The sequence below is a fragment of the Dermacentor silvarum genome, chromosome 4 (assembly GCF_013339745.2).
Source record: "Dermacentor silvarum isolate Dsil-2018 chromosome 4, BIME_Dsil_1.4, whole genome shotgun sequence".
Taxonomy (NCBI): Eukaryota; Metazoa; Arthropoda; class Arachnida; order Ixodida; family Ixodidae; genus Dermacentor; species Dermacentor silvarum.
This window is the reverse complement of record NC_051157.2, coordinates 137,656,645-137,680,770: the sequence shown is the minus strand read 5'-3', so window position 1 is coordinate 137,680,770 and position 24,126 is coordinate 137,656,645. Positions and strand designations below refer to the sequence as shown.

Here is a 24,126-nt window from a genome sequence, read left to right as displayed (position 1 = left end):
CACACTCTCGCAGAAAGTCGACGCCCAAGATGAGGTCCCGAGAACAATCGCGGAGTATAAGGCAGCTGGCTGGAAACGTAGACCCACGAATTTGTACTCTGGCCGGGCACATGCCCAACGGTGTTACGATATGCCCACCAGCAGTACGAATTTGCGTTCTAGACCAAGGCGTGATAACCTTTCTAAATTCCGTCGCTAGTTTTCCGCACAAGATTGAGTAGTCGGCACCCGTGTCCAATAACGCACTAACGGGGAGGCCGTCGAGCACGAAAGATATGTCTAGCGAGAGTCTGTCGCTGAGTTCGGCTGCTGTCGTCGTTGAATCGTGTTGAATAGATCGTGTTCGCGTCGATGGGAGGTCTTCCGTAGGGCGATTATCAGCGGCCTCGCCCCCGAAGGTCGCTGTTCTTAGTTTCCTTAGCGAGCCTAGGGCTTGGCGATCGTCCCTGCGCTGCCGTTGGAGGGCTTCTAGGAGCTAGGGAAGATCACCTGGGGGACGGCGAGCGCCACTTCCGCCGCGGGAACTCTGCTGTTTCAAGTATTCTTCAATCGTCCTAGGCCTTTCGCCATATTTTGGCCTTGGTGAATCCGCGGCAAAACCTTGCAGTCCGAGGCGGCGGTATGGGCACTCGCGGTACACGTGACCGGCTTCTCCACAGTGATAGCACAGAGGCCTACTGTCCGGGGTATGCCAGACGTCAGATTTACTTTGGAGCGGGCGGCGATCCTCCATACGTTGGATCGGTTGCACTGATGGGAGTGGCGGGACGTATGACGTGGCGTAAGACGTGTCGGGGACGAAATGGGTCGGAGCGGGGACAGGGACTCGCCCCAAAGCTTCCGCATACGGCGCCCGCTGCAGCTGTGCTGTCACAGGCGGCGTATTGCTGCTTGGAACGGGACCTTGGATTGCTTGCTGCACTTCATTTCTCACGAGGGCAGAAATGGAACCCAGCGTGGACTGAGGCGGGCAACTGAGCCGTTGACGCTCATCACGCGCCACAGAGCGGATAAAGTTTTGAAGAACGTCCACGTTTCCAAAAGCAATCGTGTCCGTCACTGAAGCAGAGTTCGCGTGCCTGTCATACGGAGCTGACCGCTGGTCTGAAGGTGAAGCAGCGTTCAATTGGGTTTCATAGAAAGCTGAGCGCTGCTCTAGCATCTTTTCCATCGTGGTGGCTTCGATGAAGAATTCAGCCACCGTCTTCGGTGGGCTTCGAACAAGGTCAGAAAATAGCTCTTCTTTTAACTCCCTACATTAAATGGCGCAGCTTCTTTTCCTCTGGCATGATTGGGTCCACCCGACGAAAGAGGCGCGTCATATCCTCGACGTACGACGTCACGCTCTCTTATTCGGCAGATGAATGCGGGATTGGAGCGCCGGTTCGGCTCGTCCGCGGCAATCAGCATTGGTGTAGGCCTCCAGCAAGGCACGACGGAACTCGAGCCACGATTTGATGAACCCTTCTCGGTTCTCGTACCAAGTGCGAGCCCCGTCCTCCAAGCTGAAGTAGACGTTTCTCAACTTCCCCGCGTCGCTCCATTCGTTTATCTCGACCACATGCTCAAACTGGGCTAACCAGTCTTGTACATCCTCGAAGATATCTCCGTGGAACACTTTCGGCACCCGGAGATTCTGCAGCAGGTACTGAATTGCCGTTGTGGCCGTACCTTGCATAATGGTCGGTAGAGACTTCGACGTTCCTTCCATACCGCTCCGTGGGGGCGTCGATGTTGCTTCGGAGAGATGATCAAGCTCCGGAGACAATCCTCGGATTCTCCTGCTGGCCTGGTGAACAGGTGTGTTCACTAGTATAGGGCTGGTACTTCTGCTACCAGGAGGGGTTTGTGGCATCGGATGAACCGTACCGAGCACCTCCACCAGTTTTGACACGAAAAGACAATCGAAGATGTACCCGGCGTCTGCTGGACAGACAGGTGGACAAGATGGTGTACGAAAACTCAAGCCGACGTCATCAGCCTCTACTTCATCTTCTTCAGCGTCTGCCTCTTGCAGAGCGCGCGTCCCAGTCAAATTCTTTCTCAGCGCTGGCTCGTGGCACCTAGTGGCAATATATATATATATATATATATATATATATATTGTGAGCGCTAACTGTGCATATATATATACATACATATATATACAGTGACTCTTGCATCTAAAGTATATGCGTTCACTGGCCGCCTCGTTAGTGCCCGTCTTGCACAAGCCAGCAACCTTCAAGGTATGCTGATAATGAGTGAAGCAAAGATGCAACACTTATTTATTTGTTTAATAAGTGATTGATTGATCCATTCTTTCAGAGACTAATATGTCCCAAAGCTACGTGCGCACTCCGAGTAAGAAAAGGTCGCACAAGTTTGATTATTAAAAAAAAAGAAAAAAGAAAAAGTCACGGAATAGCCCGTGTGGCTTTCTGAAATGTAGACGTGCGAGGTCAATAATTCCACGATTTTTCTCGCTTTGGTCTACCGTCTCACCAATTTTGGCTGGCATGAAGAGAACCTCTTTGATCTTCCAAAGAGCGAATGTCGCGTAACATGCGCTTAATGTTTCTTCACAACCGCTACCGTCGCAGTGATTCCTATCCGCAATTCGAAGAAGTGTTGACGAAGAAGCGCCATTCACGTCGGGTTAGACTTTATGTTGTATATGTACGTCGTTGGCATGCAAACGATACTCCTTAGAATCCGTCGAATTCCTGGGCAGTCGGCAAGCCCTGAAATTGGCATAAAACGCAAGCTTTTGTCATTGTCGTCTTACGAGGACTGCTAAGACCTGGGCCTGTATATGCACAAAACGTTCTTACTCTGGAAGTGTTCGTAAGAACAGATACCAACGGATCATGATATTGGACACATCATTAGCGAACGCATGCTAGTCAACGGCAGGCAGCAATTACGAACGAAAAGTTTTGTGAATTCTGCCGTGGTCTATAACTAATCACGCATGCTTATAATAAGAGCGTCCGAATGCAGCCGGAATGGTCTCATATTACAGCGGCGGGAAGCTTGTGTGGCGACTTCTCGCGATCGACGACGAGGGATTGGGTGCGCACTTACTGGGAATAATAGGCTGCTCTTGTCTGCAGCCGAGGAGCTCCATGCCGGGTTTCAGCACCTCGGTCGGCAAATGCCTCTGCGTCGCGCACTCGTCGAACAGCTGCTCCACCATTCTGAAAAATGAAAGAAGAGCCTATGAATTGATAAGAAAAAGGAACTAAAATTTGGGATAGTTGGTACAGATTCATCACGGTGTCCTAGGCGCCATGACGAACACGAGCGAAGAGGAAGGTCATCGGTGCTGATCATTATGTGAGCTACGGCTGCTGGCCATTGTTTACCCTCGCAGGTAATGTTGTTGAAGCAGAGTAGCAAGGAAACAGGAGAAGTCGTGGAAGCATACCATATCTTCAAGAACTGTTCTTCAATTGCAGTGCCCGCTAAGGAGATAAAGCTTTCAGAAGGCACGTCGTGAATAGCGTTGCTTTCTGCACCTTGGTCCTTCTTTTTACGTGCATGCGTGACTTGGGTGAGCGTTTTTCGGATCTCTTTATTCATCCGGCCTCTCATTGGCACCTAAGACACAACGGTGGATTGGTAAAGTAATGAGCAACGAGCTTCGTTTGGGAGCAAGGCATCTATCTGTTGATCGTGATATTTGCCACAACAAACATTCCAGGTCGTCGTAGCTTGCCTGCTGTTGGTGTTTTGAAATGCTCGGTCCACACAACGCGGCACGATGTTACACCATCAACGTTTCACGCTGCCTGACATGTCTGATATAACCAAATGATTCGCAGCTCTCACAGTGGGCGAAAAGCCGCGGGACTTTGTGGGAGAGTACATACGAGTAGGTGGTGAGACGTCACTGGTTTTGCGATCATATGGTTCACACAACAAAGCGGCCATCACTTTCGCCCAACCGACACAACATTATTATTTCGTAACGATAACTCTCCTTTGGTGCCATCAGTTGTTCAAATAGCACATGACCACTTGTAGATATTGTCACGTAGTAGTGACGCTGAAGAAAACAGTCGTAAAACTGTGTACGACGAAACTGGTTGTTTATTGGGCGAACCTGTGCCCACAAAATCAAGGTACACTCAAAGCACAACGATAGCGGCGAACACAGTCGGCGATCGTCGAAAATCTGATCAGCGGCGAAACGCGTCGGCTTTTATACCTGAGTCATCGAAGGTTCTAGATTAATCCCTGATGCCCGCGTGTCTTCCAGAAAGTTCTAGACAATTCGCCTCAGTCATGCAATCAGATAACAGAAGCGTCGGTGAAAACAGGCAATGGAAAGAAGCATCGATAACGTTCTAGAAACTTCCGATACAGGCGCGTCCTGCGCCGAGCGATAACGTTTAACATTTGTTAGCCGGTGGAAAGCGGCCACCGGTGAAAGATAAACATGTATACGTGTCAATACCCTCCCCTTAAAAAGCATCGTCCCGATGCTACAAACAAATGTGAAAGCGTAAACAAAACCACGCGTAATAAAGAAAAAAAATAAAGTAACAAAGTACCTAAGTTCGTCAGCGGGCGTAGAAAGGCTTAAGACGCACCACATGGATGACTTCGGGTCGTGCACGGCGCCGCTGTGATTGCGAAATGCCGTCTGGCACGACCTCATAGTCCAGTGCACCAATACGTCGGATGATCTTATATGGTCCGAAATAGCGACGTAATAGTTTCTCGCTAAGTCCTCGTCGGCGTATCGGAGTCCAGACCCAAACACGGTCTCCGGGCTGGTACTCGACGTAGCGTCGTCGAAGATTGTAGTGTCGGCTGTCGGTTCTCTGCTGGTTCTTGATGCGCAGGCGGGCGAGCTGTCGACCTTCTTCGGCACGCTGCAAATAGCTGGCAACGTCGAGATTTTCTTCGTCAGCGACGTCTGGTAGCATGGCGTCAAGCGTCGTTGCCGGGTTCCTTCCGTAGACCAGGTTGAACGGCGCCATGTGCGTCGTTTCTTGCACGGCCGTGTTATATGCGAAGGTCACGTACGGAAGGATGGCATCCCACGTCTTGTGTTCGACGTCGACGTACATTGCCAGCATGTCGGTGATGGTCTTATTTAGGCGCTCGGTGAGGCCATTCGTCTGCGGGTGGTAGGCGGTGGTCCGGCGATGGCTTGTGTGGCTGTATCGCAGGATGGCTTGAGTTAGTTCTGCCGTAAAGGCAGTACCTCTGTCGGTGATGAGGACTTCTGGGGCACCGTGACGCAGGAGGATGTTCTCAACGAAGAATCGGGCTACCTCGGCAGCACTGCCTTTGGGCAAGGCTTTTGTTTCGGCGTAGCGGGTGAGGTAGTCCGTAGCTACGACGATCCATTTATTCCCGGACGTCGACGTCGGAAAAGGCCCCAGTAAGTCCATCCCGATCTGCTGGAACGGTCGGCGAGGTGGCTCGATCGGCTGTAGAAGCCCGGCTGGCCTTGTCGGCGGTGTTTTGCGTCGCTGACAGTCTCGGCATGTCCTTACGTAATGGGCGACGTCAGCAGAGAGGCGAGGCCAGTAGTATTTTTCTTGTATCCTCGCGAGAGTGCGGGAAAAACCGAGATGTCCAGCCGTTGGGTCGTCATGGAGAGCTTGCAGAACCTCTGGACGCAATGCTGAGGGTACCACGAGGAGATAGTTGGCTCGGAGAGGCGAGAAGTTCTTCTTTAGGAGAATGTCGTTTTGCAAGAAGAACGACGCTAATCCTCGCCTGAACGCCTTCGGCACAATGACGGTCTTGCCTTCCAGGTAGTCTACAAGGCTTCTTAGTTCCGGGTCGGCTCGCTGTTGTTCGGCGAATTCGTCGGCACTGATGGGTCCCAAGAAAGTGTCGTCATCCTGGTCGTCTTGTGGCGGCGGTTCGACGGGGGCGCGAGACAAACAATCGGCGTCAGCGTGCTTTCGCCCGGATTTGTAAACGACGGTGATGTCGAATGCTTGAAGTCTCAGGCTCCATCGTGCGAGGCGACCTGAAGGATCCTTCAAGTTAGCTAGCCAACACAAGGCGTGGTGGTCGCTTACAACTTTAAAGGGCCTGCCATAGAGGTAGGGGCGAAACTTTGATGTAGCCCAGATGATGGCGAGGCACTCCTTTTCTGTTGTGGAATAATTTGCTTCCGCCTTCGATAGCGACCGGCTAGCGTAACTTACAACCCTTTCTAGTCCGTCAGTCATCTGCACAAGCACAGCGCCGAGTCCTACGCTGCTTGCGTCGGTGTGGACTTCGATATCGGCATTTGCGTCGAAATGCGCAAGTATTGGCGGCGATTGCAGGCGTCGCTTCAGTTCTTCAAATGCTTCGACTTGCGGTGTCTCCCACTTGAACTCGACGTCGGCCTTCGTGAGATACGTTAGTGGCTCAGCGATCCGTGAAAAATTCTTGACGAAGCGCCTGTAATAGGCGCACAGTCCAAGAAATCTACGCACTGCCTTCTTGTCAGCGGGCGGAGGAAAGTTGGAGATGGCCGCAGTTTTCAGAGGGTCGGGGCGCACTCCTGACTTGTTGATGACGTGGCCCAAAAACAAGAGCTCCTCATATGCGAAGCGGCACTTTTCTGGCTTCAACGTGAGTCCGGAGGTCTTGATTGCTTGAAGAACTGTTTCAAGGCGCCGGAGGTGTTCCTCGAAGCTTGAGGCAAACACAACGACGTCGTCCAAATAGACGAGGCAAGTCTGCCACTTCAAGCCTGCCAGTACTGTATCCATGACACGTTGGAAAGTGGCAGGCGCCGAGCAAAGACCAAACGGCATGACCTTGAACTCGAACAGTCCGTCTGGTGTTATAAACTCAGTCTTCTCCCGGTCCCTCTCGTCGACTTCGATTTGCCAGTAGCCGGTTTTGAGGTCCATCGACGAAAAATACTTTGCGTTGTAGAGTCGATCCAAGGCGTCGTCAATCCGTGGGAGGGGGTATACGTCCTTCTTCGTGATTTTGTTGAGGCGACGATAATCGACGCAGAAACGTAGGGTTCCATCCTTCTTCTTCACTAACACCACGGGGGACGCCCACGGACTCTTGGACGGCTGGATGATGTCATCCCGTAGCATTTCGTCGACTTGTTGCCTTATGGCCTCGCGTTCGCGCGCCGAAACTCGGTACGGGCTCTGACGGAGTGGGCGGACATTTTCGTCGGTTATGATGCGGTGCTTGGCGACAGGGGTTTGTCGAACTTTTGACGACGACGAGAAGCAGTCCTCGTATTGCATGAGCAGAGCCTTTAGTTGTTCTTTCTTGTGCCTGGGAAGGTTCTGATTGACGTCGAAAGTTGGTTCAGGTACTATAGTCGTCGTTGCAGGTGCACTGGAATCCGTGAAGGCGAACGCACTGCTGGCTTGTACTATTGCGTCGATGTAGGCGACCGTGGTGCCTTTGTTAATGTGCTTGTATTCGGGGCTGAAGTTCGTGAGCATCACCCTTGCTTTCCCTGCACGTAGCTCCGCTATGCCTCTAGCGACGCAAATTTGACGGTCGAGCAGTAAGTGATGATCGCCCTCGATGACGCCCTCCATGTCTGCAGGCACTTCGGTACCGACGGAAATCATTACGCTGGAGCGAGGCGCAACGGTGACTTGTTCTTCAAGCACATTCAAGGCATGGTAACTTAAGTTTGTATCCGGTGGTAACGCGTTGTGTGTTGAAAGCGTTATCGACTTGGACCTTAAGTCGATGACTGCACCGTGTTGATTTAGAAAGTCCATGCCTAGGATTACATCCCTGGAGCAGTGCTGCAGGATTACGAAGCTCGCCGGGTAAGTGCGGTTGTTTACCGTGACTCGCGCTGTGCAGATTCCAGTCGGCGTTATTAGGTGGCCTCCCGCTGTCCGGATATCGGGTCCTTGCCAGGCTGTTTTCACCTTCTTCAACTTGGCGGCGAACGGGCCACTGAAGACGGAATAGTCGGCTCCAGTGTCGACGAGAGCGGTGACGTTATGGCCATCGATGAGAACGTATAGATCGGTAGACCGGCGTCTGGCGTTGCGGTTAATTCGTGGCGTCGGATCACGGCTGCGTCGGCTTGCTCTGCTGCTGCTACATCGCGTCGGAAGGTCTTCTTTCGGCGGCGAAGTGTTGTCAAGGCTGTTGCTAGGCGGCGTGCTGATATCTCGTCGTGATGAATCGCGAATCGTCGTCGTCGGCGGCGTCGGAGGATCTTCGGCATTGCGTCGTACAGCAACCGCACCTCCATCGGTTGCTGCCTTTAGTTTCCCGGGTAAGGGCTGGGAGATCGGCCCCGGGTGGGACCGTTGTACTGACGGCGATGCGGCGAGATGTAGCGACCTGGTGACGGCGAGCGTGAGGATCGTCGTGGTTGCCACTGGGCTCCGGCGAAGTAGTCGGCGATGTCGCGCGGTCGTTCACCTCGATCGGAACGCGGCGCGTTGACGGGGAACCCTCGTAGGCCCATTTCGCGGTATGGGCATCGGCGGTAGACATGGCCGGCTTCCCCGCAGTGATAGCAGAGCGGGCGGTGGTCGGGGGCGCGCCAAATGTCCGTCTTCCTCTGGTAGCTGCGCTGGGCGACGGGCGGGCGTGCTGGTGGCGGCGGCGGTGGACGACGGAACTGCGGCGTTACGGGGCCCTGGCGCGAGCGCGGAGGGGGGCCTTGACGACGGGCGACGGCGGCGTAGGTCAGCGCTTCTGGCTGGGGTTGCGGCGATTGTGGCTGCACATCGGGAACTCCAAGTGAGCGCTGAACTTCGTCTTTGACGACGTCGGCGATAGATGCCACGTGAGGCTGAGACCTGGGAAAGAGCTTATGCAGCTCCTCGCGAACGACCGCTCTGATGGTCTCGCGCAGGTCGTCGGCGCCTAGCGCTTGAGCGTCGGCGTAGTTGGTCAGGGCACGGCGGTTGTATTGCCTGACGCGCATTTCAAGCGTCTTCTCGATCGTTGTAGCCTCGGAAAGAAATTCGGCGACAGTCTTGGGCGGGTTGCGCATCAATCCGGCGAATAGTTGGTCTTTGACACCCCGCATCAAGAACCGAACTTTCTTTTCTTCAGACATGTCGGGGTCGGCGTGGCGGAAGAGGCGAGTCATCTCCTCCGTGAAGATCGCGATGTTCTCGTTCGGCAACTGCACTCTGGTTTCTAAGAGAACCTCTGCCCTCTCCTTTCGTACGACACTCGTGAAGGTCCTCACGAAGTTTTCACGAAAAAGGTCCCACGTAACCAGGGTGGTCTCTCTGTTCTCAAACCACGTCCGAGCAGCGTCATCCAACGAAAAATAGACATGGCGTAGCTTGTCGTCGTCGCTCCATTTGTTGAACGTCGCGGTCCGCTCGTATGTCTCCAGCCAGGTTTCAGGGTCTTCAGCCGATGATCCACGGAAGGTCGGGGGCTCGCGAGGTTGTTGCAGCAGGATGGGGGACGCTGGGGCTGCCATTGAGGTCGTTGACTTGGCCTTGATCGCTGTGGTCTTCTCGGGAAGAAGTCCGTACTCCGGCAGAAGTCCTTGCTGCCTACGGCTAGCTCGCTGGTCCTTGGTGACGTTGGCGTTGTCCTCCGGTTTCGGGCTTGGATCGCGGCTTTGCGGGGGCGTTCGCTGCATGAACGCACTAGCACCTCCACCAGATGTCACGTAGTAGTGACGCTGAAGAAAACAGTCGTAAAACTGTGTACGACGAAACTGGTTGTTTATTGGGCGAACCTGTGCCCACAAAATCAAGGTACACTCAAAGCACAACGATAGCGGCGAACACAGTCGGCGATCGTCGAAAATCTGATCAGCGGCGAAACGCGTCGGCTTTTATACCTGAGTCATCGAAGGTTCTAGATTAATCCCTGATGCCCGCGTGTCTTCCAGAAAGTTCTAGACAATTCGCCTCAGTCATGCAATCAGATAACAGAAGCGTCGGTGAAAACAGGCAATGGAAAGAAGCATCGATAACGTTCTAGAAACTTCCGATACAGGCGCGTCCTGCGCCGAGCGATAACGTTTAACATTTGTTAGCCGGTGGAAAGCGGCCACCGGTGAAAGATAAACATGTATACGTGTCAATATGGAGCACATTAAATTCATTAGAAATTAACTGCAACAAAACTGTTTTTTTTTTTCAGCCCAGACACTCAGTCTCCGTGTTTACTACCACATTTACACTTGGTCAGTCTACCATAGAAGTTGCTGATTCGGTTAAAGCACTTGCATGGTGTGCATTTCCACCTTATTATGTCATGGGAATTCAAGTCAGTAACGTCACTACACGAATGTGTGGGTATGCTCGCTAAATTTAAATTATTCTTTCCAACAGCGGTAGAGCTACACATATATAATTAATACATTATTCTTACTCATATTATTTACTGTATTATTATTTGGCACAAAACAACGCTTATCAATCTAAACAAGATACATCTACTCCAGAAGAAAGCTATCCGCCATATAGTGGAGGTCATCTCTATCTCTACCGTGGATTGTTCCATTCTCTCGCAATACTTATGGAGACAAATTATCCGGCAGTGTCTTCCAGTTTTACTAAACCAAATACGTGCAAATAGAATTGAAATTGAAAATCTAAGCTATACACTAACCTAACATTTTCTTTGTCACGCTTGATTGGTCGTGTACGTACTTCAATTTGGATATGTTACCTTTTTCCCCTCTTTTTTCTGGTTATTGCAATCACTATGATTTATTCCTTTGTGCGTAATGGTTTGTATATAATGCATTTTGTGCATTTCTATTTTAATATATTGCATAGCTGGCGTGAGTAAATACCTGTGTGATTATATTTTTCCAAAACATTTATCAAATCAAGTGTTTTGTGTATATAACCCTCTGATATGTCAATTAGAAATTCAAACTGCTGTTTTAAGTATCTGAACTGCCACGTCAAGCGGGCACGAACGCCTATCAAGACAATTTATTTTGCTTTTAATTCAAGCCTCCCTCCAGTTTCTTGAATGGAGAAATAAAGATTGCTCTTGTTCAACGAAAATGCAGTTTCATGTTAAATGCTAGAATTACCAAAATCTAAACGAAAGCCCGTCAGTAGCCAAAAGATACCCCCTCCCCAAAGAAACAAAGTGATTTCAGTAATTCTTCGTTGTTTTTCCATTGATTAGCGCAGACGTTGCTAGTAAACGACGAAAAGACAAACACGATGAAATATCCAAATCTTTGAGCTCATAGGAAGAATCACAACACATACGTACCCGCATTTGTCTAAGTCGCCCTTAAGTACTTGTTTTGTCGCGTCCATGGCGCCCTTGCATGAGTCGTTGGTTTTAGAGAACAGGATGCCCATGAAACCTGCAAGAGATTCCCGGCATCGCCAGCTTCGATCAGCTCGGAAAATTTCGCTTTTCCTCCGTTCTGTTCTTTTACAAATCAGTTGCTGTGGATATATTCAGGCAGAAAACACTTCGGCTGCTCCATTCATCTCAGTTATTACAAAGCAATACAAGTTCGCGAGACACGTCTCGGCAGGCTTAACATCAATGAGTGAGTGGGCAGGAGGTGATTCAAGGTGTCTGCTATATCGGATATGTCACGTGCTATAGTACGCCTTGGTGGCGCACAGGGTCGGTTCTAAAAGGGTGTGAGGGAGCACACTTTGCGCGCGCGCTTTGGAGGAAGCCAACATGGAACATGTGTCGCTAAGGAAGGCCAGGAAAAGTTGTATATGTCCGAGATCCTTCACTCATCCCGCCGAAAAAATATCACGATATATACCGAGATATGTTCAGTGTCTACTCTGCATGCCTGTTCGTTTTTGTTCGACATCATAAACTGTAAACGAGTTTCTTGCACATTTTAATTCTTTGCATTGTTTCTGCTGCTATACATACCTCAGGTAAAATTTATATATATATATATATATACAGGGTGTTCATTATCAACTTTTACGGCATTTCAAAAAATCGCCTGTGGCAGATAGAAAAATTCTTATCGTTAAGCTGGGTTATTCGAAGAGTAGCTCATTAGTAGCACGAGAAATCGAAACACATATTCAGCTAATTAACAAAAATAGACTAATGAACTTCTTAGTTAATTACTTTACGACACATATTGCAATTTACGAATTGTAGCCAGTGAGTGATATATATATATATATATATATATATATATATATATATATATGTGTGTGTGTGTGTGTGTGTGTGTGTGTGTGTGTGTGTGTGTGTGTGTGTGTGTGTGTGTGTGTGTGTGTGTTGCCAGTGCTCTCACTACGTTATTCGTGCCCTTCGAAAAATTTCAGGTGTAAAGTCATGAGTTCATAAACAAGATTGAGGAAGCATTTCTGGGGTTGTGCTAATTGCGATTGCTAACTTTTGCAAAATTATATTACCTGCTCACTTTCGACTATAGTCGCCTTTTTTCATTTGTACAATAATTAACACGTAATACCTAAGTATAGTTAAGCGTTAGTAAAGGTATTTACCTTTTATACAGTATGGACAACGAGGAAGAAACATTTCGGAACCCAAAGGAGCAGCAAATTAGGGGAAGGGGGCGACGCGTGAAGCATTTTGTTGCAACCTATCAACTTTTATTATCTCACCGTCTACTTTAAGAAACAACTGTAACACAATAATCTGTCAAATTATATTGTAAATTTCTGTGTAACTCATGTACAGTGTGTGAAAATATATAACAGGATGTGTGTTCGCTCACTGCCAATGAACTGCCACTAAATGATGTACAATTTTTTATATGTTGTGGGTTGTGTGGGTACAGGGGCCCCTGTCAGGCGCTGCGCGCCTTTTGCTCCTTCACCTTTCTTGATAGTGTATCCAAGATCAAAACAAACATTCATTCATTCATTCATTCATTCATTCATTCATTCATTCATTCATTCATTCATTCATTCATTCATTCATTCATTCATTGAATAACCGAAATGGAGGCCACGAACCTCACTGAATTAGAGTCTTCTACGCACGCCCGCTTCAATATGTGTATGTGTGTGTTTGAATGCGCGCCTTCAGTATAGAGAGCTCTCTAAAAAATGATGACACCAGAGTAGCACGCGTAGTCTGGGAGGTCGGTCGGCGGCGGCTTCTGTGAATCGCACCCACGCGTCACCCACGCGCTGGATCTTGCGATCTCCCGATTAACGAGGCAGTCGCGCAACACTTCGCTCCGTTTTCAACTTGCCGCCCGAGACCGAATATCCGCGCCAGCCAATATATCGCGAGATGAAAACACTTATTAAGCTGCGTTCAAATTTCGCATTAGGGAGTATCGTAATCGTCGCTGAATACCCCCCCCCCCCCCGCCCCCCCTCCCCCCTATTTTCATGCGTCATACGGCGTTCGTAGTTGGTCTCTGCGAGGTCCTCGGTGAACTAATGAAAGCACCTTGGTTATATTTGGTGCCCATAAAGGGCACGTTATGGGCAATGTGTATGCTAAGTTCCAAGTGAGGGGACCAATTACGACATTTGCACTTACTGGCCATGCAAAAGAATCTATTCGCACAAGTTCTACAGAATACTCAAACGCACGCAAGCATCTATTTTTCTTTCTCGAACCCGATTCCACCCAAATGAACCGGTTCAGAAACCTCCGAATCAGTTCGAACCGTAATAATAGTGTTAGTTAACCATTATAATTTTCGATTCGGAGCTCTACCCTTAGCTAATGTCCCTAGATTCCCTGCTCTTTTTTAAGTAGCGACATGTACTCCGTCGGCCGCCATTATCTTCCTAGATAGCACGTGACCGTCAACGGCCGCTGTTATCTACGCTGCTCGCAGCAGCGTGCAAGTAAATGCGGGTATAGTAAGTATATTCTAGGCACTATCATGCGGGTGAACAGCGTTATAGGAAGAACATGGCTGCTGGAATGAGCGTCGCCCAATGCAGGGGCGTAGCCAGAAATTTTTTTCGGGGGGGGGGGGGGGTTCACCGGCCCGACCGGGGGGGGGGGGGGGGCAAGCTTCTGCTTTCCTCTACGTCACGTGATCGATAATAAATATCGGTAGTTTAAGCAAACGCTAGACATGTATATCAAAAACATGGGACCGCCCCCCCCCCCCCCCCCCCCCCGTCCCCCCTTCACGTGTGTGTGTGCTTGTGAAGAAATTAAGTAAAAAGTAAAGTAAACTCAGTAAATACAGTAAGGACGACAGGTACAGTGGGCGTTTGGAGCGACGGTCTCTGAATGTCTCTGAATGGACCAGTCTTCGAAAACGCATCATTGAGACGACCCGTGCGATCGGAGAAGACATCATTAATTGTTAATTTCCGTTAAGCATAGATGGCGTCGTCCTCGTCGGGGCGAAGTGCATTTCACAAGTCAAGGACGGCTATACGCGTGAAAATGCACGTGTGACCAGGCTATACCTACTCCCATAGCAATAGCTTGTTCGCTGCGTCTTTACGCTAGAAAACTTGAATACGCGCAAGAACGCGTAAGGATTTTTTTTCCGAAGCTTTCGTCGCCCTGCTCCCTCATACGAGAGGGTTGCATTTCCTGCGGCAAGTGCATGGGCCGCTGTGTCTTCTGCTTTGTGCGAGCGTGCAGCCGTCATTGCCTTTACGTCAACAGATTCAGAATTGTACAGAATATTTCCCCGCACAGCATAGATATGGCATGTGTACGCATTTTAAGTAGTGCGTGCAACTCATTTCTGCTTCACTTACGACGGTGCAAACAGGAAGCGGCCTTGTACCTCACAGAATCTCGACTGATTGGTGTACTAGTGATACAGGAATGAACTCCGGTCTTGTTCAGTGCATAGTGCGCATAATCAATTTCTCAGGACGCGTTAACTCCGACGAGAACTGTCAGCGCCTGCAACAAGAATTTACTCACGCTGTACTGCGCACAGCAGTAATTCATGCTTGTCGGCTGTCTGTTTCGTGCATTCTGTTGCGAGTCGGTGGAATTTCACTGCTGTCATCAACCCCTTCGTGTGTACATTGCTGGTTTGGGATTCCACAACAAAACAGCAACTACCAGCCTTCCGTAGGGGCGCAATCGCAAACAAGAGACGTTTCTCGCGCAGACTAAGCCTACGTTCACACTTGGGAAGCGGCAAGCGGGCGGAAAGGCCAAAGCGGCAGGAAAATTTTTTCCGTGCCTGTCCAAGTTGTTCACATTTGTTTTGCTACCGCCGCGGCCGCCGCTGCCGTTTTCGTCCAGATCCATCTAGTCAGCGTAGGTTTGTCAGCGTGGTGGCGCTCATTATCGCATTATTTCGAGCGGTATGTTCATTCATTGACCCACGTACCGTCATCAAAAGTGATCATTTTATGCAAATTCACGTGTCATCTGCGACCTTCGGTAAATTCCTCGTTGGCGTTCCGTTATTCTCCTCACACGGGCGCGGTAGCGCTGAGTCACAGGTTGGTGCCTGGGCGCGATAATATTTCTTTAATAGCTTTTATTTACAAGTTGTAATAACATTTCATCATTTCATATTGTCGGCGCCTCCAGGACACCAAAGGGGCAACGGGAACACCACAGCTAAAACCCGGACTGGCCCTTGTGTTGGGGCTCGCCAAAGCCTGCGCGTCCTACGTGAGACCTACGCTCTCAATCTATCGTCGCGACGAGAAAAGCACCCCGCGACTTCAGCAACATATCGTACACGTGCGAGGAGAATTATGGAGTGCCAACGAGGAATCTGCCTAACTAGTGTCTGCCATGGAAGTGGAAGAAGAAATGGCTTTCAAACTTCTACCTACTTGTTTTCTAGAAATTGACAATGAATAAACGGAAGACGCGGACACCTCGGAAACGGCGGTGGTGGGTTCGCCTGGCTTTGCAAAAGCGCGAGAAGTTGGGTCACGCCAAGGCTTCGTTGCCGCACCTCCAGTCGCGCGATGTTGAATACTATCGCGAGTATTGCTGACAGTACGTTTTAGTGCCACTCTTGTCGTAGAGCAAGGGCTGGTTCTTGATCGCGCCGATCAGCATTACAGCCTACACTTTTGGTGCCATGTTCAATTTTACGACCGGTTGTTTACATGCTAGTGTAGCTTCCAGTGAAGCAGAACGACTTTCCGCTGCGTTTCCGCTTCGCCATGGCGAAAAAATCGGCCCGAGACCAATTTGGCTCGCAGCCTGTTTATCTGCCTGTTTTGCCACCTAGGCGGGCGGATTTTTGCAAGATTTTGCCGCTTCCGACAGCTTCGAGACCAAGTGTGAACGTAGCCTAAGATCCTGCGCGAGCGCGGCCTAACCGGCACCTGAAGGGAAGCGGCGGAAATGTATACCGGAGATTTTGACCACCTGGGGTCTTTAACGTGCACCTAAATCTAAGTAAACGGGCCTCGAGCGTTCTCGCCATCATCTAAAATGCGGCTGCCGCATTTGTTGCTTCATTTGTTGCGCATTTGTTGCTTCAGAATGCGGCCGCCACATTCTCGCCCAAAACTTCATAGAGTGACAGTTTTTTCCATAGTCAGACATGATTCTCTGTAAATTACCAACCCAAACGGAAGCGCCCAGGAATGAAATTGTGATAGTAGCACCGGTTTCATGAATTATGTCAGCGCGAAGCGACGAGAAAAAAGGGTGGTAAGTGTGTGTGTGGGGAGCGGGGGGGGGGGGGGGGGGGTGGGGAAAAAATTGCGGGGGGGGGGGGTTTGAACCCCCCCAACCCCCCCCCCCCTGGCTACGCCCCTGGCCCAATGAGATTCGACGGCGGGGCTTCAAAGCTTGTCGCTATACTTAAAGAAAGAAAAAAAAAATATCTGGGGACTTCACCCTTACCGAAGTGAACGTGAAAAAAATTCGGTTCCGCATCCTGATGTCGGACTTACGCAAGAGTGCGAGTTTGGCAGCGAAAAATAAATTAAAAGCCCCCGATCTTGTTATGAGTAATTCTTTAACGTGCACCGGCATCTCAGTACCGAAGCGTTTTTACATTTCGCTTCCATATAAATGCGGCCGCCGGGATTGAACCCGTGACGTGACCTCAATAGTGGAACGCCATAGCCACTGCACTACCGCCGTGGGTCACTGAAAAGAAGAAACGCCGAATGAAAGTTTGAAATGAAAGCTTATGAGCTCAAAACGCCACGCGCATTGCAATAATGCTAAACGCCGCGCATGTTTCGGGCCACATTTCATACGTGCGACTATTTCCTTTTTATTTCCCCTTCGTCTTGCTTCATATCGCCGGCATCGGCCACTCGAAATGACGGATGATAAGAATAAGGAAAGAATCCAACAGAGTCCCTTGATGGGGCACGACTCACGCGTCCAGGTCGCGTTGTCGCTGGCGCAGACGAAGCCCCTGAGCTCATTGTAGACTTTTTCGCGCGCTTCCATTTCGGGACGTTTGAGGCACTCCTTGAAGTCTTCAAATGTGCTGCACGGCGAGGAAGAGGGGGCCACGAGGCTAGGGAAAAAAAAGTAAAAAAATAAATAGAGGAAAATGAACAAAGAGTGTCAGAGATTATCATTACAGATTCGGCATGGTGAATAAAGGCCTTTCTACGTATGATTTCTCTAATTTAATTACATTTACGAGAATATTGTAGTCATTAAGACATGGCTCACTAATTAATTAATTCTGGGGTTTTACATGCCAAAACCACGATATGATTATGAGGCACGCCGTGTAGTGGGGGTCTCCGGATTAATTTTCACCACCCGGGGTGTGCCTTATCGTGAACCCAGTGCAAGGTACACGGGCCATTTTGCAATTAAAATAAAATACAGTTAGTTTCTCCAGTGATTTTCTTGACTTCATTGTTTGTTGGTTTCAAGTGGTTGTGAACCCATGAGATGGTGACACCTATCAACTGAAAACAAGATCGTTTGTACGGCTTGTGGTGACGCGTGTCTCAAGCGACGACCTACTCGCAGAAGCGCTTGTAGGAGGCCAGTTTCGCTGATGTTGGTTCCGGACCTGGCAGAGCCTCTACATTCCGTACAATCTCCTTCCTCAGCTTCTCGTAGCATTCCACAGTTTTGCTGCAGTCCTGCTCTTGAGACGCTGAACGCCCTGCGAGTTGAGGAGCAAGAAAAAAAAAAATGTGGTTGATCCCTCTTATATAGGAATCGGTATAGAACACGAAAGTGAAACGTGTCTTCACAGAAGTAGTGTAATGTTTATTGCACATTGATATATAATGTCTATTGGTGTTTTGTGGCTAAAGCGCCCTTAGGCGTTGATGCACCCACGCTGACGCCTGGTGGCACGTCTCCTCCATCACGACTACCAACGTCGATGACCATGAGCAACCGTCGTGCATATGGAAGCTGCACTACGCTGCACACGCTAGCACAACGCGAAAGACGAAGCACGTAACTGACACACTAATACAACGCGCAAGACAAAGCACGTAACTGAATCGTCACCGAGTCAAATCAGCGCGTACAGCGCGTCGTAATTGCAGCCTCCGCGATCAACTTCAGAAACATTTTCAGAGCTAATTGCGGAGGCCACGCTCCGCTGTGCTGAGTACGGTGAACGCCACCTAGGTGGCGTTGGTAGTGCTTCTTGATGCCAGCGTCCCTTCGAATGCTGGCATTGAGGCGTCGTAGTACTGAGACCACCGAAGCGTTCACTGTCGGTGCGCGTTAAGGCCGGAATACATGGAGCGAATAACCGGCGTCCGAGCGAAGAACTTCGTCGGGCGGCGAACGTCCGACGGCCGGCGTCAAGAAATTTGCCGTCCGCAGCCGATCTGCCTGTCCAAACATTTTCGTCGGGCGAACGCCGCCGCCGGAAGCGTCTAGCGCGCAGCGGTGGACGACAGCCAATCAGGAGGCACTAGTTCCGGTCGCAATGCATGCTGGTGTTTCGCGCGCGCGCGCCTTTTCGCGTCGTCTGCAATCGCGTTGGTGTTGCCGTGTCTGCATGTCTCTGCACCGATTGAGTAGTTCCTAGTATGATCTCTCAGGAATCGCGTTGTATTTGTACATCCCATATCCGCTGATCTGCGAGGAAACAGACAAGCAGTGCAAGCTCTCTACAACAACCTTCAACAGAAATCTTCTGATCTCAGAGGCCACATGCTGTCGTCATGCCTATCTCCCGACTTCCCCGATAGATGGCGTTGGCATCGGATATTTCTTTCGCTAGGCTTAGACGCGTTCGAAACGAGAAGCGATCTCGAAAACTACTCAAGGTTATCCATAATACTCTGTCGTCGAAGCGGCCTGAGACTAAGCGAAAGCCGTTTACGCAGTCATTTGCTTCCAACTAAGTGAATTCTACAAGGACAACGCCAAATTCAGTTCGAAGCGGGCGGCCGGGACCGCCGCCAACACGGCGGCCAACGCGCGGCGGCGTTCGCCGCATGTATTGCAACACAGCAAACATCCTGCGTCGCGTCGCCGCGTCGTTACTTGACGCGTGAAGTTCGTCGAGAAAGTTCGCTCCATGTATCCCGGGCTTTAGTGTCATAATGCAGTACTTCTCTTTTCTGCTCATAGGCGGCGGCACCGCCCCGAGCAAGAGCGCGGGTACACGGAGGAGTGTTAGATATATAAGGCGCGTCTGTGTAGCTCTCTGCGAATGCGTTTGTGGCGCAATGGGTTAAACGCTCGGCGATCTATCGTCGCGGACCGAGAGGTCGTGGGTTCGATTCCCAAATTTTGCATGTTTGTGGAACTTTTTCTTCTGGTTTCTTTCTTTGTATTATGTTCTATGACGTATTTCCGTGACGGAAATACGTCAGTGAAGTCTTGGTGGACCCCGGAATAAAACACTTTCGTGTTAAAAAAAAAGAACACCGGGAGAGTAAAACATTTAAACACCGAATTGCACTGTCCTGCGGGATACCACTGTACGCTCCCTCATTTAGCCGCTTTTCCGTTTATTTGTTGCTTTTTTTTGTATACCAAATGTGTGAAGTGCCGCACACAACGTCGTTTAAGTGATGTGTGTGTGTTTCATTGAAAAAAAAAACACTTTTCGCACATTCAGAAAATGTTTTATTGAATTTGAAATCAATGAGTTTTAGTCATCCTTTGATGGTGTCAGGACTGTCGGCTACTTCTTTTCACATAATAGTAATAAATGTTAATAACAAGGAAAGAAAGATTGTAAAGTAAGAAGAATTTACGTCACAGGTTCAGACAATCTACAGCGGAGTTAGCTAAAGGGAGTAAATGATGTCCGCGTATGTAGCCCTGGAGATAATGGAATACAAATTGACAAAAGGCTAGAACAAGGCGCAACACACAGTGTATGCAGAGTTCGCAACACGTGAACTGATGTGAAAGGGCTATAGCAGCTCTTCTCGGAGCCAACACACACACACACACACACACACACACACACACACACACACACACACACACACACACACACACACACACACACACACACACACACACACACACACACACACACACACACATATATATATATATATATATATATATATATATATATATATATATATATAATTTCTATTTACGTTTACTATGACTAGTTATTGGCGGTGGACAGCCGATAACGGCACGGTTAAGTAAAGCCGGTGAGCCGCTTGAAGTTGCGCCCCGAGCACCTGGGCGCTTCTGAACGGCTTGCGCTTCGTTCGCCGCGGGAAATGGCCTTTGATTTATTGACTGATTCATTCATTCATTCGTTCACTCATTTATGGTGTTTATTGCCTCAAAGCAACACTGTGGCTATGATGGACGACGTAGCCGAGGGCTCCGGATTAACTTTGAACACTTTCAGTTTGTTAACGACCCGCCGTGGTTGCTCAGTGGTGGTGTTGGTCTGCTGAGAACGAGGTCGCGGGATCGAATGCCGGCCACGGCGGCCGCATTTCGATGGGGGCGACATGCGAAAACACCCGTGTACTTAGATTTAGGTGCACTTTAAAGAACCGCAGGTGGTCCAAATTATTCCGGAGTCCCACACTACGGCATGCCTCATAATCAGATCGTGGTTTTGGCACGTAAAACCCCGTAATTTAATTTTAGTGTTTGTTAACGAGCACCCAAAGCACGGCACACGCCTGTTTTTTTCATTCTGCTTGCGTATGAACGCGGAAACCGCGACTGGGAATCGAACTGGCAACGTCGTGCTCGGAAGCGCATTGTCATATATGACAATGCGCTTCCGGACCTGGCAGCTGACTGACCCGCCGCCATAGACTAACATATGCCGCCGCAGCCTGTAAAGCGAAACGTTGGTGCGCGTAAGTGCGCATGTGCACCACGGAGGCGCTGTTGTTAATGCAGATGCGTTTTATCGGTCGCCTGCTTATGACGCATGCTTGGCGGAAAACGGCCACGTATCGCGCATTCTTGCAGCCACTTGATGACACGACTGTTCACACAGATCACAGAGCATTACACGCGCGCTTATCGCTGTACTATATAGCAATGATGTGCCTGTGCTCACAACTTGCAGATACAGTCCGCCGTTTAATGCGTCGACCATGCGTCGACTCTGAACTCGTGCAGCACAATTGATGCATATGCTATATTCTAGAATCGTAAAAAAAAGAAAAGAGAACGAGCTGGGCGGGATGTAATAAGCTTCTAAGAAAAAAAAAAGAAAGAGCTAGCATCATGGGAGTTTCAGGCGAGTAAGTTTAATGCAGCGAACTCGAAAATATGAGATGCTTAGAAGAGTTTACGCGAATAGTCTAATTGGCTAGATGAAACTGCCGGAAAAGGTCGCATTTTCGGTCTTGAATTCTGACTCACAGTGTACAGGAATTATTACCTCTCCTAAAGCACTGCATCACACAAGAGCGTTAGTATTAAAACCAGCATCTGACTCGCTGATTTGATGCGGTAAATATTGTACTGCTCCCAAGAAGATCTTCCGAATAATTAGAAACAACCACCACCACGCCTCCCCCCCTCCCCTTATAATGATTGGCCCATTCTTAGGATGAGCCCCTAAACAACAGACCGAATGCCAAAACCGGTTCGTTAAGAACACGTACCAGCCAAAATCGGCATAGTATAAATCATATGATTGCGAAGGCGGCAGCCAGCGACAACTAGTTATTGCGAATGAAAAAGAAATCATCGTGAATTTCGCCCGACGCTTTCAGCTTGCTTTTGTCGCGTTAAAAGGCTTAACAGACCTAGACTGCTAATAGCAACGTGCGAGTTTGTTATGATTAATAAATGTTGGGAGTTCCTTACGCTGCTTTCTGAACTCTATTACCTGTGACAGTGCACAATGCCTTCTCTGGAATATAACTAAGTGTCCCTGAACAGACTGAAGCTGCGTAACGTCCTCAAAGCTACTAACAATACCACAGAAGCGTCTGGCTGTAACAGTTCTGAGGTCTGTACTGCGAGATCAACAGCTATACTGTTAAGCTGACTTGTACGGTTGTATGGGTGAAAATTCGTAGCACAAGTTGTATGATATATGAACGTAGTGACAATGGAGTGCGATACCTCCGAGATTATTGGTATAAAGGCAGCGCCATTGTGGGAACGTACGGACGAACATAAAAGCAGACGAACACGAGCGCTGCTTTTGCGTTCGTCCATGCGTCCGCAGGTAAGCGGCCTTTACAACAATAGTGGCCAACTGACTAGCCTGCCAATATCTACCCGGCCGGTTATTGATGTTTGGCGCAGTTGTTCGGCACCAGATGTTCCCACCTGCAAACGCCAGAAGCAGCGAGACGATGATAACCACTGGAACCATCTTCTGATGTGTGGGCCTTGCCTTGCCGCTAGCTGATCGGAAAACGTGTGCGCCGCGCTCACACCTGTGCTCTTATCGGCGTTTGTTTCGTCTACTCCGACGTGCCAGCGGTGGGAGTGCACTCGGAGCCCCTGATAACGCACCCGTATGCCATACGCGAACGCCGCGGTCGATAAGGGGCCTAAGTCGCAACTGCGCGTTGATATGGAGTTTCGCTTGAAATGGCGCGCACACGTCATAGGTCATTGCTAAATCAGTGCGCGCAATACACGAGCTCTCCGCGCCAGTTCCTATGCGTCAGGAGGCCGTAGCTGGAGTCGTTTTTTCAGCTCGGCATTGGGTCTCCCGAGAGGAGTTTTCGAGGCTGCTGCTGCTGCTTCTGTCGTTGTGGTTGTTTATCTACGACAGCAAGCTTTAACTGGACCTAAAAAGGAGTCCGCTATTCCAAAATCATAGCTTAAAAAAAGCACCGACGTATATAGGTAGAGGGAAAGAAATGGCAGGATGAAGCGTGTCTCGCTGGCATTTAAACATTTCATTTTTTTATCGCATACGCCGGGTCACTTGCTACGCCTCCATGGGCTAAAACTGCTCGGAATTAGTGCATATTTTAAAAGTATCTCTATAGGGCACGGTTTGTGGGCGTCTTACATTTCAAACTGTGAATTTAAAATATATTCAGCTTCACAGATATTTGCAGCCGTTCCTATCCCTGTTTGGGCTAGCAATGGGTCCAGTTCGAAGTTACCTACACGCACGCAAGACAAAGTTAGCGCTCTGTGTTTCATTATGGCCGAATTTGTCTTTCCCTTTGCGGTTATTGTTTTTTCCTGTGTTTCCATACATCTATTGTCTTCGTTTATCCATATACCAAGGTATTATATTCGTTCAGCCGAGGTATTTCTTGGCCCTGTACTTACATTGCCTGTTCACTGCTTTCATTGAATACCATAAAACCTGACTTTTTTAACACTAACTTTCAGACAGATATTCTCGCCTTCCTGTCCACATATATTAGCCAGACGTTGCATATAACTTTGCTCCTGAGCTAGCAACACAACATCGTCCACATAAAACAAACCTGGAAGCTAGCTGCTGCTCTATTACTGTGCCAGCCTTTTGTATGAGAGATTAAACCCGATATTGCTTTCCTCTAGCGCCCTTTTCATCCTTACCATGTACATCATAAACAGCAGCGGGGATAGAGGGCACCCCAGTCTCAGTCCCTTGTTGATATCAACTTGCTCTTCGCTCCTCATCCCTTTCCATTCTACGAAAACTGTATTTTCCAGGTAAATCTCTCTCAAAAGCTGCATACAGTCATTGCCTATGCCTTCCCCTTCAAGAATATTCCACAATATGTTGCGGTTTACGTTGTCATACGCTCCGGTAATGTCTAAAAAAGCCACATATAGCGGTCTCCTTTATTCTCTGGATATTTCAATACACTGTGTAAGGACAAATAATTGATCACCGAGACGCCTACCAATTCTGAAGCCATCCTGAAGTTCCCCCAATAGGCCATTATTCTCGGCCCACGCTTGCAGCTTTAATTTAATCGCCTGCATCGCTGACCT

General features: G+C 49.3%; 1 protein-coding gene across 1 annotated transcript in view; it reads right to left on the bottom strand.

Annotated features, from left to right (window-relative positions):
- Positions 1-22,655, bottom strand: part of LOC119450654 (uncharacterized) — a 51,452-nt gene extending 28,797 nt beyond the window's left edge. Inside the window, exons 1-5 of the mRNA XM_037714165.2 lie at positions 22,504-22,655; positions 17,767-17,911; positions 17,160-17,302; positions 11,161-11,257; positions 3,067-3,179 (exon numbers count right to left, since the gene is read on the bottom strand). Coding sequence (XP_037570093.1) covers positions 3,067-3,179; positions 11,161-11,257; positions 17,160-17,302; positions 17,767-17,911; positions 22,504-22,549 — 544 coding nt within the window. The 5' untranslated portion in view covers positions 22,550-22,655. The remainder of the gene's footprint in view (positions 1-3,066; positions 3,180-11,160; positions 11,258-17,159; positions 17,303-17,766; positions 17,912-22,503) is intronic.
- Positions 22,656-24,126: the final 1,471 nt, after the last annotated feature.